Genomic DNA, 14,604 nt, shown 5'->3' on the forward strand with positions numbered 1-14,604 from the left:
TAGTGTTCGTTACGTATCGTTAGACAGAAGTTCGGATCTTTGGTTTATTACTTTGCACTCTCTAATATGTCATTTGTCCTCTTCTTTTAAATGGCTTTGATATAGTTCTACATATAATCTCTTATCACTATGATTGTATTCTCTCTCTGTTTGTTATATTACCTTCCTTGTCTTTCAATTTAGTAATTTCCTTTTTACCATCACAAAGCTTTTTTCTGAGTATCTTCATATTTCTATTTTTCTCGATCACCTGGTTGATTTAGTATTGACACCTAAATCGAATTAATGACGAGATGCTACTACAGTAGAACCCCGCAAATCCGAACCCAGCTAATCCGAACTTTCGGCAAATCCGAACCAACGGAATGTGAAAAAAATTAAAAAATTCAAGACAAAACGTTAAAAACATGTTTATTATACAGAGTAAGACCAGAAAATTGGACAATGTAGGATTAATAGGACTTTGACATTTAAAATTTCTTAAAAATAAATATTATACTTAAATATTATTAGTGTTTATAAAGGTTAAAAATAAACTTTTGGTTCTTGAGTCAACTTGACTCCAAAAATATTGACCACACTCTTGCGAGAACGTTTGGCTACTCAAAATCAACGACAAGGAAGCTTTGAACTACTAGTTAGGCTAACTTTCGGATAATCCGAACTTTTCGGAATCCGAACAGGCTGTCCCCCAATTAGTTCGGATTTGCGGGTTTCTACTGTATAACAATATCTGGAATGAAAACCTCTTAAATATAGGAAAACCCAAAGCTAGTTGGACGTCCGGCATCTTAAAAGCGATAAGTGCAAGAGATCTCAGGTATGAGCCATGGAAAAGATAAGAAGAAATAGAGTTTGGGAATCGTACAATGCCGAAAAACATTCCAAACTGATCACATATATACATATGGGTACCACTGGAACAGATCCAGTCATAAAATATCTGTTACCATTTTGTTGTTTATTACTTCGTTTTTCCTTATAGTCAATAGCCTACAGGCGGTCTTCGGTAATAAGATAAATAAGAAAGTACTCTCTGTTTTCGAAATAAAAAAGTATCCCCACAGACAGGTGTACTAAACTTTAATTAATATATAATGATACATATCCACAAATAAACATGTTTGTCAAAATAATAATACTAATTAAACAATTTAAATATCAGTTTAACAAATAGTGTCTTTGCTATCCTCCATAAACTTAACAAAAAAATATCGGTTCTAAAATAATTAATCAAGACCGATCTATTAGCGAAGTATTGTAAATTGTCGTATACGACAATAAGACCTTGGTACCACTAATAACAGTTTGTCCTTTTAAATAACTGACAGTTAAATATAGACTAATGAAGTGTTTGTGTGCTTGTGCATGTCTTTACAGAACAATTATTACTAATATCTATAAATATATGTTCTTTAAACCATGGGATGGGTATCGACGAATTATATTTTCTTTAGCCGTTTTTTTTTGGTGCTTTATAGACCAGGGTATTTAGGAAGAAATAAATCGATTTTTAAATATAGTACCTAAAAAAGTTCACAATAGAAAAATGGGTGGAAACTTTACTGTGCATAAAATGCATAGAAAAGTGCATAAATTTGTCTAAATCAGTATACTAAGGGCCATATTTTATGCGGAGGGTTTTGGGGTCGCTGAGCATGAATACGCCATCAGAACCGACTCCCGGATCACCTGGTGCCCAATGTTACTACTAAGGCACGCCATATTCTGGAGTTTGGGGTTGCTGAACACGAATATGACATCAGAACTCACCCTCGAATCCCAAAACCCTCGAGTACTCTGTTTGCATCAATTTACTGTCGAAAATTCCAGAAGACGGCGTACGTAGCAGTCACAGTGGGCACCAGATGCTCTGAGGGCCGGTTCTTATGTCATATTCATGTCCAGCAACCCCAAAAACCCGCGAGTACTCTGTTTGCATCAATTTAGTACCGAAAACTCGCGGAACTCTAAAAGAGACGTGCCTTAGCTGTAACCCTGGGCACCAGGTACCCCGGGGGTCAGTTCTGATGGCGTATTCATCATCAAATTCGTATTCAGCGACACCAAAAACCCCCGACTAATCTATTTGCACCAATTTAGTGCCGCAAACACTGGATACTCCAGATGACGTTCCTTAGGGTAACCCTGGGCACCAGGTGCTCCTTGAGGTCGGTTCTGATGGCGTATTCATGTTCAGCAACTCCAAAAAAATCTGAGTAACAAAATCTGGCCCTTAATATACTGATTTTGACATGTTTATGCACTTTTCTATGCTTTTAAGCACTGTAAATGCAATTAGTATGCATTTTCACCAATTTTTCTATTGGAAAGATTTTTCTTGCGTCATTTCGAACACAATGCAAAAAGTTGCAAGTCGATGGTGGTGCTGTATTTAAAAATCAGTTTATTCCGGTGTTTTTTGTCCTAAATAAACCGGTCTATTATTGTAATGGTTGGAATAAATAGGAATGACAAAACTTTAACAATTTTTGTCTATGTATTCTGTAGTCTATTAAAAGTTGTAACATTTGACTAAAACAAAGAAGGAGAAAGAAGGAAATCCAGTGGGACAATCCAACACAAGACGTTTCGGTTTATACTGTTTTACAGCATCATCAGTTCCACTACAAAAAATAAATTGGTGTAAGTTTATAAGCAAAAACGAACAATGGCGGTGATATGCTTATAAACAATTTGTAGGTTTTTTAGTTGTTATATAAGCTGCAAGGCTACTTAACTTTAAAATAAAAGACTGGACGAAAAATAAAATTTTTGCAAAAGTACATAATACATTTGCAGGGACAGTTAAAATATTGGTAATATCTAACTTCATTGTGATCATGTGACGATTCACCACCTGGTATAGTATAGTATTATCTAAAGGTTGTAAGGTTTTGTATAGCGTCAAAATCGAACTGTAGATCAAGAAAACAGTAAAAACTTTTTTTTGTTTAACGTCGTCGTCCCAACAGAAATTTGTAAAACCGGGGTACATCTAAGTACATATACTAAAACACATGAATAATATTACAATTCAAACTAATTTTATACAGTTATTACAAGTTCAAAGATTGTTTTATAAAAAAATTGTCAATACCACGTGCTAAATAATCCGTACAAATGAAGGTTGTCTCAAGGTAGATGATAATCAACAGCACATTACTGAAACTATTATACTTTTTGTACTGGATATTTAACTATACCTACTAAAGTAGAGAAAATATAGTAAAGGATTCTTGAAACACCAGCAATTGAAGAAAGATAAAAAATAGAACTTTTTGTCCAAGTAACTACGGTGTATAGAATCTTGCTTCACGTTCACATTTCAGATTCCAGCCATTCACTGACCGTGGTCTGTAATGCTGAGCAACCATCACCAGCTCAGGTCCAACTTTTTTTAGATCTTTAAAGAGAAGAAGGAAAATCTGCATACATACACCCAGGTAGTGGTGAGCTCCTAATACTCTAACGAAGTTGTGTCAGGACTAGATGACCGAGAGGGTTAGACCTTTGATACTTCGTCCCTCCTCCCTTCACTGTCACTTCAGACATCAGGTTGGAACCCACCGTGACGACATACCTTCTTTCCTGATACCCTGCTATTGAGTGCAACACATTCATAAAGACCCACACCCACACAAACCACCAAAGGTTTTCAATCCCCTGCCTTAACGAGGCTGCCATCTCACTCACCTCATCACTCTCTCTTATGCCCTCCTATTTCGTCCTGAGTCAGTTTGATCTCCATCATAGAGCTCCTCGCTCATTTTAGATCTTAGTTGTGAGTTCCCTATTCTCGTTATTTTGAAGAGAGCGTTATTTTTGAAAAATGTGTGGATCCGTATTTACCATCACTCATCTCTCATCATTTTCTCGACCATTTCTCTCACGAATCACGAAATCAAACATTCTACAGTTACACTCTCTTTCATACGCCCAACACTCGTACTATAACATCGTATACGCACCAGGATGAAACACAATTTGGCTTCAGAAATGGACTGGGAACCCGGGACGCACTCTTTACACCAAATGTATTATTGCAGAAATGCCGAGATCAAAGGAAAGACGTCGTTGACGTATTTATTGAATATGAGAAGTCCTTTGATCGAGTACATCACAAATTAATTAAAATATTAAAGGATAAAATAGTTGATAGTCAAACAGCGACAGCCTGCATAAATGGAAAATCAACAGAAATATGCAAAATACAAAGAGGTGTCAGACAGGGTTGTATTATACTGTCCCCACTATTATTCAATTTATATTCAGATATAATCTTTAACGAAGCGCTGCATAATTTGGAATGGGGTGAGAAAGTTATTGGAATTCTGATAAATACAATCAGATATGCAGACGATACAGATATTTTAAGTGATAATATGAATGGATTACAACACCTTTTAAATGCTTGACACAGTGCAGTGGGAAGAGAGTTTGGAATAAACATAAACTGTTCAGAAACAAAATACATGGTATTTAGCCGTTTGATCCATCAAGATTCACGGTTATATGTTGATGGTCATATAATTCAAAGAGTACCCAGTTTTAAATATCTTGGTTGCCATATTACTGAACAACTAGATCCAGATAAAGAGATAAAATGAAGAATCGAGATAGCCCGCACGACATTTTTAAAAATGAGGTCATTCTTCTGTAATGATAACTTGCAACTTCAACTTCGAAAGCGCATGATTGTTACATTTGGTCAGTCCTCTTGTATGATGTCGAAGCATGGACATTAAAAATATGCACCATTAATCGTTTGGAGGTCTTTGAAATGTGGCTGCACAGACGTAGGTACACTGAAAATACCATGGACGGCTATGCTGACAAATGTGGCAGTCCTTAAGAGAGCAAATTCTGCCCGCGAGCTGCTTGATAACATCAAATATAGAAAAATGGCCTGTTTTGGACACGTACTAAGGGGAGAAAGGTATAATATTCTTCAACTTATTATGATGGGTAAAATCGAAGGACGCAGAGAAATTGGTAGAAAGCAGGCCTCTTGGTTGAAGAATATCAGGGAGTGGACAGGAATAAAGAAAGCAGAACAACTATTTAGAATAGCTCGAGACAGAGACAGTTTCGCCATGTTAATCGCCAACGTCAGGGGGACTTGATAGGGCACGTTAAGAAGAAGAAGGCACAGTATTCGAAAACCGCATTAAAAGCAATTGTCGGACTGTGCCTCCTGAACCTGGAAAGGTAGCTACGAAATTAGCTATAACCTGTGAGCATCTACGTCAGGTAATATTACCGGCTGTCCTCTACTCATCTACCATATGTCTGATATCATTCTCTAACAGTTATCCCAGGGGTGCTTGCTATTTCTAGAATAATAATTGAACCTGTATTTCACGAAGAATACGTAGTAAGACTGATAATGGTGTGTATTGGGACCGTGCAAGTTCGGCAAAGCGACCTCTATTTCTACGCTCTGTACTTTTATTCGCACTTTTAATTATATTGGCCAATTATATTAGTCCTGGTTGCTGGATAATTTTCAAGGCTATAGTCCAAAAAAATAATAAGAAGAAAAAATGAGATGCAGGTTATGTTATGCAAACGTAAACAATTGTATGTAGTAAATAAAATTAGTTATTAAAATGCAGTACTGCAAGCAAAATACAATTAATTAAATTTACCTTTATATAATAATTGCATATCATATCAATATTGTGGAGCAATATACAGGGTGTTTCATTAATAATTGTCCATATAGTAACTGGAGAAACCTTAGCACAAAATACGAAGATTTAACCTAAAACACTTAAATAAAATGTTGTTCCTTACTGAGTTACAGGGTGTTTTATCTAAAAATTTAAAACATATTTTTGCTCGGAATTTTAAAACTATTCGACATATCGTTTTCATACTTGGCAGAAAGTGCAACTACTAGACTTCCTACTAAATTGTGATAAACAAACGTTTATAGCTACTACCAGAGGCGTACGACAGGGGATGTTGAATGGTTGGCCCTTCTCAAATTCTACGCCACTGGAAGAATTACTATTTTAGTGCCATTTTTAGATTCTACAATACTTTCTACGTAAATAATATACTCTTCATTGGTAACGATAAAGTCATTAGTTTTCGAGATATTTGAAGTTAAATATGAAACGGCACAGTTATTTTGATTAATTTATGATACGATTCATATGATTATAATTTAAAAATTATTTGTACCCAGTACTTTAAAGCTATTTGGCGTATCCTTATAATACTTTGCAGACAGTGTAGGTACTTTACACCATACTAAATTAAAATAAATAAACGTTTCTAGCTACTACCAGTGGCGTACGACAGGGGATAGTGACTGGTTGATCCTTCCCAAATTCTACGCCACTGACGAAATTGCTATTTTAGTGTAATTTTTTGATTTTTCAATACTTTTTATGTAAATAATATACTCTTCATTCGTAACGATAAAATGATTTCGAGATATTTGAAATTAAATATGAAGCGACACATTACACTGATCAAAATAACCGTGTCGTTTCATTTTTAACTTCAAATATCTCGAAAACTAATAACTTTATCGTTACGAATGAAGAGTATATTATTTTCATAGAAAGTATTGGAGAATCCAAAAATTGAACTAAAATAGCAATTTCGCCAGTGGCGTAGAATTTGGAAAGGGTCAACCATTCACTTTCCCCGTCGTACACCTCTGGTAATAGCCATAAACGTTTGTTTAACATAATTTAGTAGGTTGTATAGTACCTATACTTCCTGCCAAGTATGAAAAGGATACGTCGAATAATTTAAAAATGCTGAGCAAAAATAATTTTTAAATTTTTAGATAAAACACCCTGTAACTCAGTAAGGAACCACATTTTATTTAAGTGTTTTAGGTTAAATCTTCGTATTTTGTGCTAAGGTTTATCCAGTTACTATATGGACAATTATTAATGAAACACCCTGTATAATTTTTCTGCTTCAATGACAGAAGGTATGAAATATACGTCAATTTGACAATTTCAATTGACAATATGAATTATTTAAGATAGTTGCAATATTTCTCCGAGACTCGCGCACGGTCGTTTGTCGTTTCCCTTCCAAGTACTTGCACACCGCTAATAACAGATAAGGGACACCATATCACCAAAACTGTGCACTACGCTTTTGGAATATATATGTAAAAAGGACAACGACAAGGGCGTACATCTAAACGGAGAAAAGTTTAGTCGCTGAGGTTTGCAGGTGATAGAATTAGGGCTGGATGAAGTGGAAAGAAGCGAGTGGTGTGTTGTGTAACAGAAAAATTTCAATGGAGCTGAAGGGAAAATTCTATAAAACAGCCATAAGACCGGCTATGATGTACGGAACTGAATGTTGGGCAGTGAAAAAGAAAGAGGAACAACGAATGCATGTGGCGGAAATGAGAATGCTTAGATGGATGAGTGGAGTGACAAAGAAGGATAAAATTAGAAATAAGTATATTAGGGGAAGTCTAGGTGTGGCACCAATTGATGTCAAAATGAGAGAGCATAGGTTAAGATGGTTTGGTCATGTTCGACGTCGAGACGTTAATCACCCAATACGAAGAATAGCTGAAGTGCAGATTCCTGGAAGGAGTAGGAGAGGAAGACCAAAGAAGACCTGGGGGGAGACGATAAGGCAGGACATGTTGGTAAAGGGGATTAACATTGATATGACCCAAGATAGGATTGTGTGGAGAAATGCAATTAGGGAAGCCGACCCCGCATAGCGATAAGGCAAAAAGAATGATGAATTGTGCTAACAGCTGATAGGATAGATGAACTTTTAAATCAGCTCTACCTTTCCTCGCTAGAAGGGTGATTGAAAATAAATATATCTAAAATCCAGATAATCATAAATCTTGTAGTCAGCAAAGATATATGCTTAGAAACAAGATCTATAGACCAGGTAATGGTCTGTAAATACCTAGATCACGAGATTCACATAGTAAAAGATAACCAAACCGTTGAGTTTCTCCGTCATATAAGACTGCCTTGGGCAGCCTTCTCCAAGTTGAACCACCTTTTTAAATCGTCCGACGTACCAATATGTCGTAAAATAAAAACCTTTAATCAGTATGTTTTGCTAGTGTTGACTTATGGAGCGGAAACGTTGACCATGACAAGGAGAACAGTGCAAAGGGCGATGGAACGTGCTATGTTTAACGTTTCACTGCGAAACAAGATCTCAAACCGCCAGCTATGATGAAGATCAGGAGTGGTTGAGGATGTAGCAACACTGAAGTGGAACTGAGCAGGTCACGGGGCTCTAAAATAACAGATAGACAAAGCGGTTACTGGAATGGAGACCAAGAGATGATGCCTACCGAAGCAAAGGTTGTCTACCAACACGTTGGACTGACGATCTAAAGACTGTTTTAGACTATACCTTTTTTTGTTAACAGAAAATGGTATAACAAAAACTTACATGAAATGATTGTGTACAATATTAATACAAGAAGTTTTGTGTATTACACTGTCACATTTTCGTATTAGAATATGTTATGTGATTCTGCGCATACATGCTAAAAAAGTATTATTTTTACTTTTTTTATAATTTTATGCTGGTAGGTACATGTTCTATTAACCTCAATGTTCTTCTTCTTCTTCTTCTTCTTCTTCTTCTTCTTCTTCTTCTTCTTCTTTTTCTTTTAACAATGTTGTAACCTCATTTTCCCAACATTTAACCTAGTTAGTTTTATCTTTGATATATTATATTTCAAAGATATACCTATTATATGATGGATAACAAAAAACTCCATATTATCAGCTGCTTTCATTGCAACATTTCTTAAAAGAAAAGTTAACCTTAAAAAAACCAACGTGTATAACGAAAATAACCTAACTGCGCATGCCATTATACTAAAAATTGGTATCGAATAGGACATGTTCTAATTTGTATAACATTTTTTGTTGACAGATTTTGTTTTACACTGTACCAAAACTTAGTATACCATTTTCTTATATCATTTTATAGTATAGTCTAAAACAGACTTAAAACTTTGCTATATAAATTGGATGCAAGAGGCACAAGATCGAAACAGATGGAAAATAATTATGTAGGAGATCTATGTCCATGAGTGGACAAGCAAGGATTAAATGATGAATAAATAAGTCTTAGACGAAAACTAAGACACATAAATTATATCATGATATGGCAATTTCTTGTGTCGGTATATTGTAAAGTACCGAACAAAGACCAAATAATATACTCCACTATCTGACGTTTTTAAAAGGTTTACTGCTATCTTAACTTATAGTTCTTACAAAATTGGATTACCTGGAACGACGCGATAAAAGACTCGATAAGAATTTAAAAAATCCAATTGAATTGTCAAGTGCACTATTTTACACATACCATAAAACTCTTAATGCTTGGAGGTTGACAAATAAAAATATCGATCCTATCTTAATTTGTTATTGCAGATAGACTCAAAAACACCTTGTCTATCTGCAGTTTTATTATCTAAAGTGGCAAGAAGAAAAAATGGTAGATCGGTAATACGTTTAATTCTTTTAAGTACCCACATGTGTACTTTTAGTGATAACTATATCTTTAGACTACCAGGGTTTAATTTTTAAGATTCCTATAAGTAGTCACAATTTAAAAAACACGAATTTAGACATAGCAACAATAATCATCATACTTTATGAGTTTCGGTTTACAGTTTATGTACTTTCTTTCAACAAAGCAAAGGTAATACACAAAATTGAAACAAGAAGAGAAGCATAAATAAGCACAGCATAGGCTAGTCATAGCAGAATGCATAGTAAGACCAGGAAGAAAAGAAGATGTAGGTACAGAAACTGAGTAGGGACAGAAAAATAGCAATATAGAAACTAAACAAGAAAGAAATACAAGAAAAATACCAACACGAAACAAACGCAGAGTTTAAAAAATTAGAAAGCGAAGAAATCCAAAGAAATCTTTAAGAAAATAGATAATATTCAAAATAACAATAACTCCGAACACTCCTAGAAAGCGACAAGAAGGAATAATTACAAAGAGAAACATAGCAAAGATAGCAGTCAACTTAGCAAAAAGCGAAAGCTGGGAAAAATTGGGAGGTAGCTTGAATGAATGGTATAAAACAAATAACAGACAATTCTGGACGCTCATAGAGAGATTAAAAAGCAATAAAAGAATAGAAATAAGAGCAATAAAAAACAAAAACGTTGAACTCAAAACGGAGGAAATAGAAATATTAGAAACTTGGAAAAACATTAGGTATACAGAAATATTGGGGGGTAAAGTAGTGGAAAGTTACCGAAGATAACAAGAGAGGAAATGGATGAACACATAAATAGAACCAAAACTGGAAAAGCATGTGGGAAGGACTAAATTGCGCCAGAAATGATCAAGTATATAGTGAGAAAGGATAAGAAATAGCTGTGGATAATCTGCATAGAAGCCTGGCAGAATCAAAAGATGCCTGAGGAATGGGAAGTTAAAACTAGATCAAGGATGTCCGAGGGATTTAAGATCACGAAAAGATTGAAGCAGGGTTGCTGTATTTCGGTGACCCTTTTCAAAATTTATCTGGAACGGCATGATGAACGGCATTCTCTGGGACCAAACAATAACTAAAACGACCAAACAGCTCATATACAATAATATACTTAAAAGTGTAATCACGCAAGGCAGTGAAGTTTGGCCACTGAAACAGAGAACAAAGAAAATGTTACTAGTAACAGAAATGGACTTCTGGAAAAGAGCTGCGGGCAAATCAAAAAGAGATCGGGTACCAAATGATACCATTGATGACATAAAAACAAAACAGCTAATATGGTACGGCCATGCACAGAGAATTCTAGATGACAGGATCTCTAAACAGATTTTGGCGTGGACACCACAAGGGAGAAACAAAAGAGGAAGGGCGAGAAGAAGCTGGAGGGAGGAAATTGAAAAAGAACTGGAGGAAAGCGAAATCCTTCCAGGTATATGGTTAAATAGAGAAAAAACCAATGTTACACTATTTTTGAATTAATTTTGAATTCTTTGTTACAGCTGCTTCCGGATAATAATGGATACCAAAATAAATAAAACTTTTGTTTTAAGCTCAACAATATTGTTTTCCACTTAGAGTAGACACGTAACATAGAGCAAAAACTAACATTATTAAATTATAATTTAGTGCTTATGTAGTTCGAACCTATGTGTGCTTCAACGTTTGTCGTGCATGCAGATTATAGCTGTTTAACATAATAATAACGTTATTTTTTTCTTTTACAGAGACACTGCAGATTAAAACACAGTGGAGATATCCGAGTTATCAGCAGCAAGCACGGCCACGAAAAAATTGAAGTAGAAGAAGTTTCCGACGAACCAGACCACATCGATGTCAGCCAAGATGGATCCTTGAAGTGTACTGTTTGCCCCTTTTCCAGTGACGACAATATGGAATTCGAACAACACCTTTCAGGACACGTCCCTGCAGAAGACAGCATATTTAAATGTTATTATTGTAAATTCTATGTTAGCCAGAAAGAAGATATCAACGATCATTTGAAGTTGCATGGTATATCCGATCCTGAGGAATTTCTAAGCAAAATGGCTGAAAAATCAGTGATTGATGGTGACAGCAAAAAATTCAAATGTATGACTTGTCCTTACGTTACAAACTCTAAATCTCAATACACTTATCACAAGCAATTCCATAAACCAAGAGGCGGCCAGTACACTTGCAGTCATTGCTCTTATAATGTCAGTAAACGACATCTTCTTCACCAACATCTCAAAGTTCATGGTATCAATATAGCTACTCATAAACAAAACGGCGAAACTATGTACTTAGACGAAATGACAGATGACATCGAAGAAATAACTCAGTCGTCTTTCAACATCAACCTCCAAAGCTTACCAGATATACCATTAGTGTGGGTTTCCAAAAATGGAAAGTTTTGTAAAATGTTCAAATGTAGATATTGCCCACACGTCAACTTAAGAAAAGTAAACATACAAGAACACGAAAAAATGCATAGTATACGGGACAAATCCTCCAACGCTTCCAAAACTAACGAAGTCGAACATAGATGCACAGAATGTAACTACATATGTGCCAACGCAGGTGTACTATCATCACATTCTAAAGTCCATCAAGGATCAAACGGTATAGTCCATCGACTGGTAGATCCGTCTAAAACCGACGAAGAGCAAATCAAAGAATTGAGTAGGTCAATTGGACTTCATCTTGTTCCTGAGGCTACCACTCAGGACGACTTCGAAGAACTGATGGACGTTGAAGAAATTGATAGCTCTTCGGGTACGGGAACGGTTCTTTACTTCTGTAAAGAATGCCCTGCTAGGTTCCTTAAGGAAAACGAGTTTGGAATCCATAAGAGATTCCACGGATCTAAGTTATTTTTCAAATGCCATCATTGCACCTACACTTCCCGAGAAAGACCTCATATTGCATCTCATTTTAAAGTACACACTAGCGAATACCAAGATAGAACCAAAGTTTTGCAAGGCATGTATATAGTCAGTTCGAATTACCCCAGACCAAACATTCAAAAAATAAGAGACGATCATGGGGAACCTATTTGGACCGTAGTGGAGAGTACCTTATGTAGTCTTTTAAACAAACCCGTGAAATCCTCACAAAATGTGCCATTGTCAGGAACAGACCTGTTTCTGCAAAAATCTGAAGCTGAGCAAAAACACGCGGCCGAAATGGACAGAGAACCGTCGCCTCCTAGAATATTAGATTATAATATAGCTGAGTTAATGAGGGGGAATCCCGATTTTATTTACCAGCCTATAATGAAAAACGGCCGGTTGAAAGAGAAGCGATACAAGTGCCATATGTGCCCTACCGCTTTTGAAAAAAGAGAACAGTATAAAGTACATTTGGGTCTCCACGGGGCCAAACAACGTTACAAATGCGAAGACTGTGATTATTCCGTCAAATACTATGCGAATTATGTACAACACTTGAAGAAACACAAGATGAACGCTGATGCACACGCAGCCAGACGCTCCAGTGAAGATTCTGAAGAAATCGATGAATCACTTGAAGTTACCAATGCAATTAGTCAAGAAGAATCCGTGGGAAGTACCGCCGATCAACAGATCGACACGTTACTTCAGTTACAAGACAGAAGCATGCAAATAAAGGAAGAAGACAAGAAATACTTTTGGTGTTCGTTTTGTCCGTACTCTAGCAGTAGAAAGGACGCTGTGGACAATCACCAAAAGCGTCATGCTTGTATTTCCGGTTTAACGAATGCTTACACCTGTGACTATTGTGATTATACTGTACCACAAAGTCACTACCTCCGTGAACATAAGAAGTTACATTTCTTACAAAGTAAGAATCACCAAGTGGAAGGCTTCATGAGTTGTGATAATATGAAGCTCGTGGAGGAAAACGGTGCTGAAGAGAAGGTTTTGTTCGAAGAACATGATTTGGAAGGATCGAAGTTTTCTCCTCCGGTGAAAACCGAAGTTTCGAATCGGTTCAACAACAACGAAGGAGAAAAACAATATATTAATGTACAAACTGGTGAATTAGTCGAAGGAAAAGAAGTCAGTGATACGCAGTCTGTAGCAGATTGCAAAATGGAAGTAATTTAGTCAGACTTCTAGTGATAATTGTAATACCTACTTTAATTTATCGGAAAATTACTTAATACTTAATAAATTTCTATCGTGTTAACAATGCCTTAGTCATAGAGTATTTTTACAAGAGTATTTTCACACGATGTTAGAGAAAAATTAATAATTGTAGTATTATCACCCATTTTCATACTTATAATATTTCTATGTATATATCTTGTTCTGTTAGAAAGTATTAAATTTATTTTCATGGGGTTTAATGCCAAAGCATTCAATGCCAAAATTTGCCATAACTTTATTGTTGTTTTTGTTTTACAGAAGAGAAATATATGAATAAAAACGTATAAATCGACTTTTACTCCTTAACGATACCTTAGTGTAGCATTTTGAGTTTGAAATTTCGTTTTTACCTATAAAAATCAAATAAGGTGCATAGTAGAGTTCAGTTCACGACTGGCACCCCTTTTATTAGAGGCTACTCCAAGTTTGTATGGCTTTGTCGTTTCCCCTATCGCCGCCTTCATATAACAGGATAGTTTGAGCGATAAAAGTAAACAATTGAACTACATTACAATTCCTTCATTATAGTCCAGGGTAATAAGGTTTTTTCCATGACACTTCAACAGCCAAGGTACTGAAGCGTTTTTTCGACAGGTACATAATGCCTATAAGACCAAATTTTTCCTTTTTTCCTTTTTTTGCCAATTAATGGAACACAGGTTTCAAAATTGGAAAAAATCCTTTGTAAAAGGTATACATTTTTTTTTATTAAAAGTCCCTTTAAAGGGCTACATCACAACAAAACGTTTTCGATTTTTTTTTATAAAATCATCATCAGTGTTAAGATAAACTTGAAAATTTTTTTGCCATTAAGTCATCGGTATGTAAACAAGTAAATTTTGGATCCCACATGTTGGGATATACATTACCTTAGGGCATTATCCCAGTTGCCATGTAACCATCACAAGGCAATTTTTCAAAGTATGCACTTATAACGCATCAATGTGATATTTAAAGGGTGTTTACCCTAATATTTTTCTTTTGTGGCTCAGCTAGCAT

The 14,604-nt window shown here is 35.6% G+C and overlaps 1 protein-coding gene across 6 annotated transcripts in view; it reads left to right on the top strand.

Moving 5' to 3' along the window:
• The window catches only part of LOC114328000 (zinc finger protein 91), a 448,200-nt gene extending 434,307 nt beyond the window's left edge, over window positions 1-13,893 (top strand). For all 6 annotated transcript variants that reach the window (XM_050656367.1, XM_050656368.1, XM_050656366.1 and 3 more), the window contains one exon: window positions 11,221-13,893. In XM_050656367.1, coding sequence (XP_050512324.1) covers window positions 11,221-13,563 — 2,343 coding nt within the window. In that variant the 3' untranslated portion in view covers window positions 13,564-13,893. The remainder of the gene's footprint in view (window positions 1-11,220) is intronic.
• Window positions 13,894-14,604: the final 711 nt, after the last annotated feature.

The sequence above is a fragment of the Diabrotica virgifera genome, chromosome 7 (genome assembly GCF_917563875.1).
Source record: "Diabrotica virgifera virgifera chromosome 7, PGI_DIABVI_V3a".
Lineage (NCBI taxonomy): Eukaryota > Metazoa > Arthropoda > Insecta > Coleoptera > Chrysomelidae > Diabrotica > Diabrotica virgifera.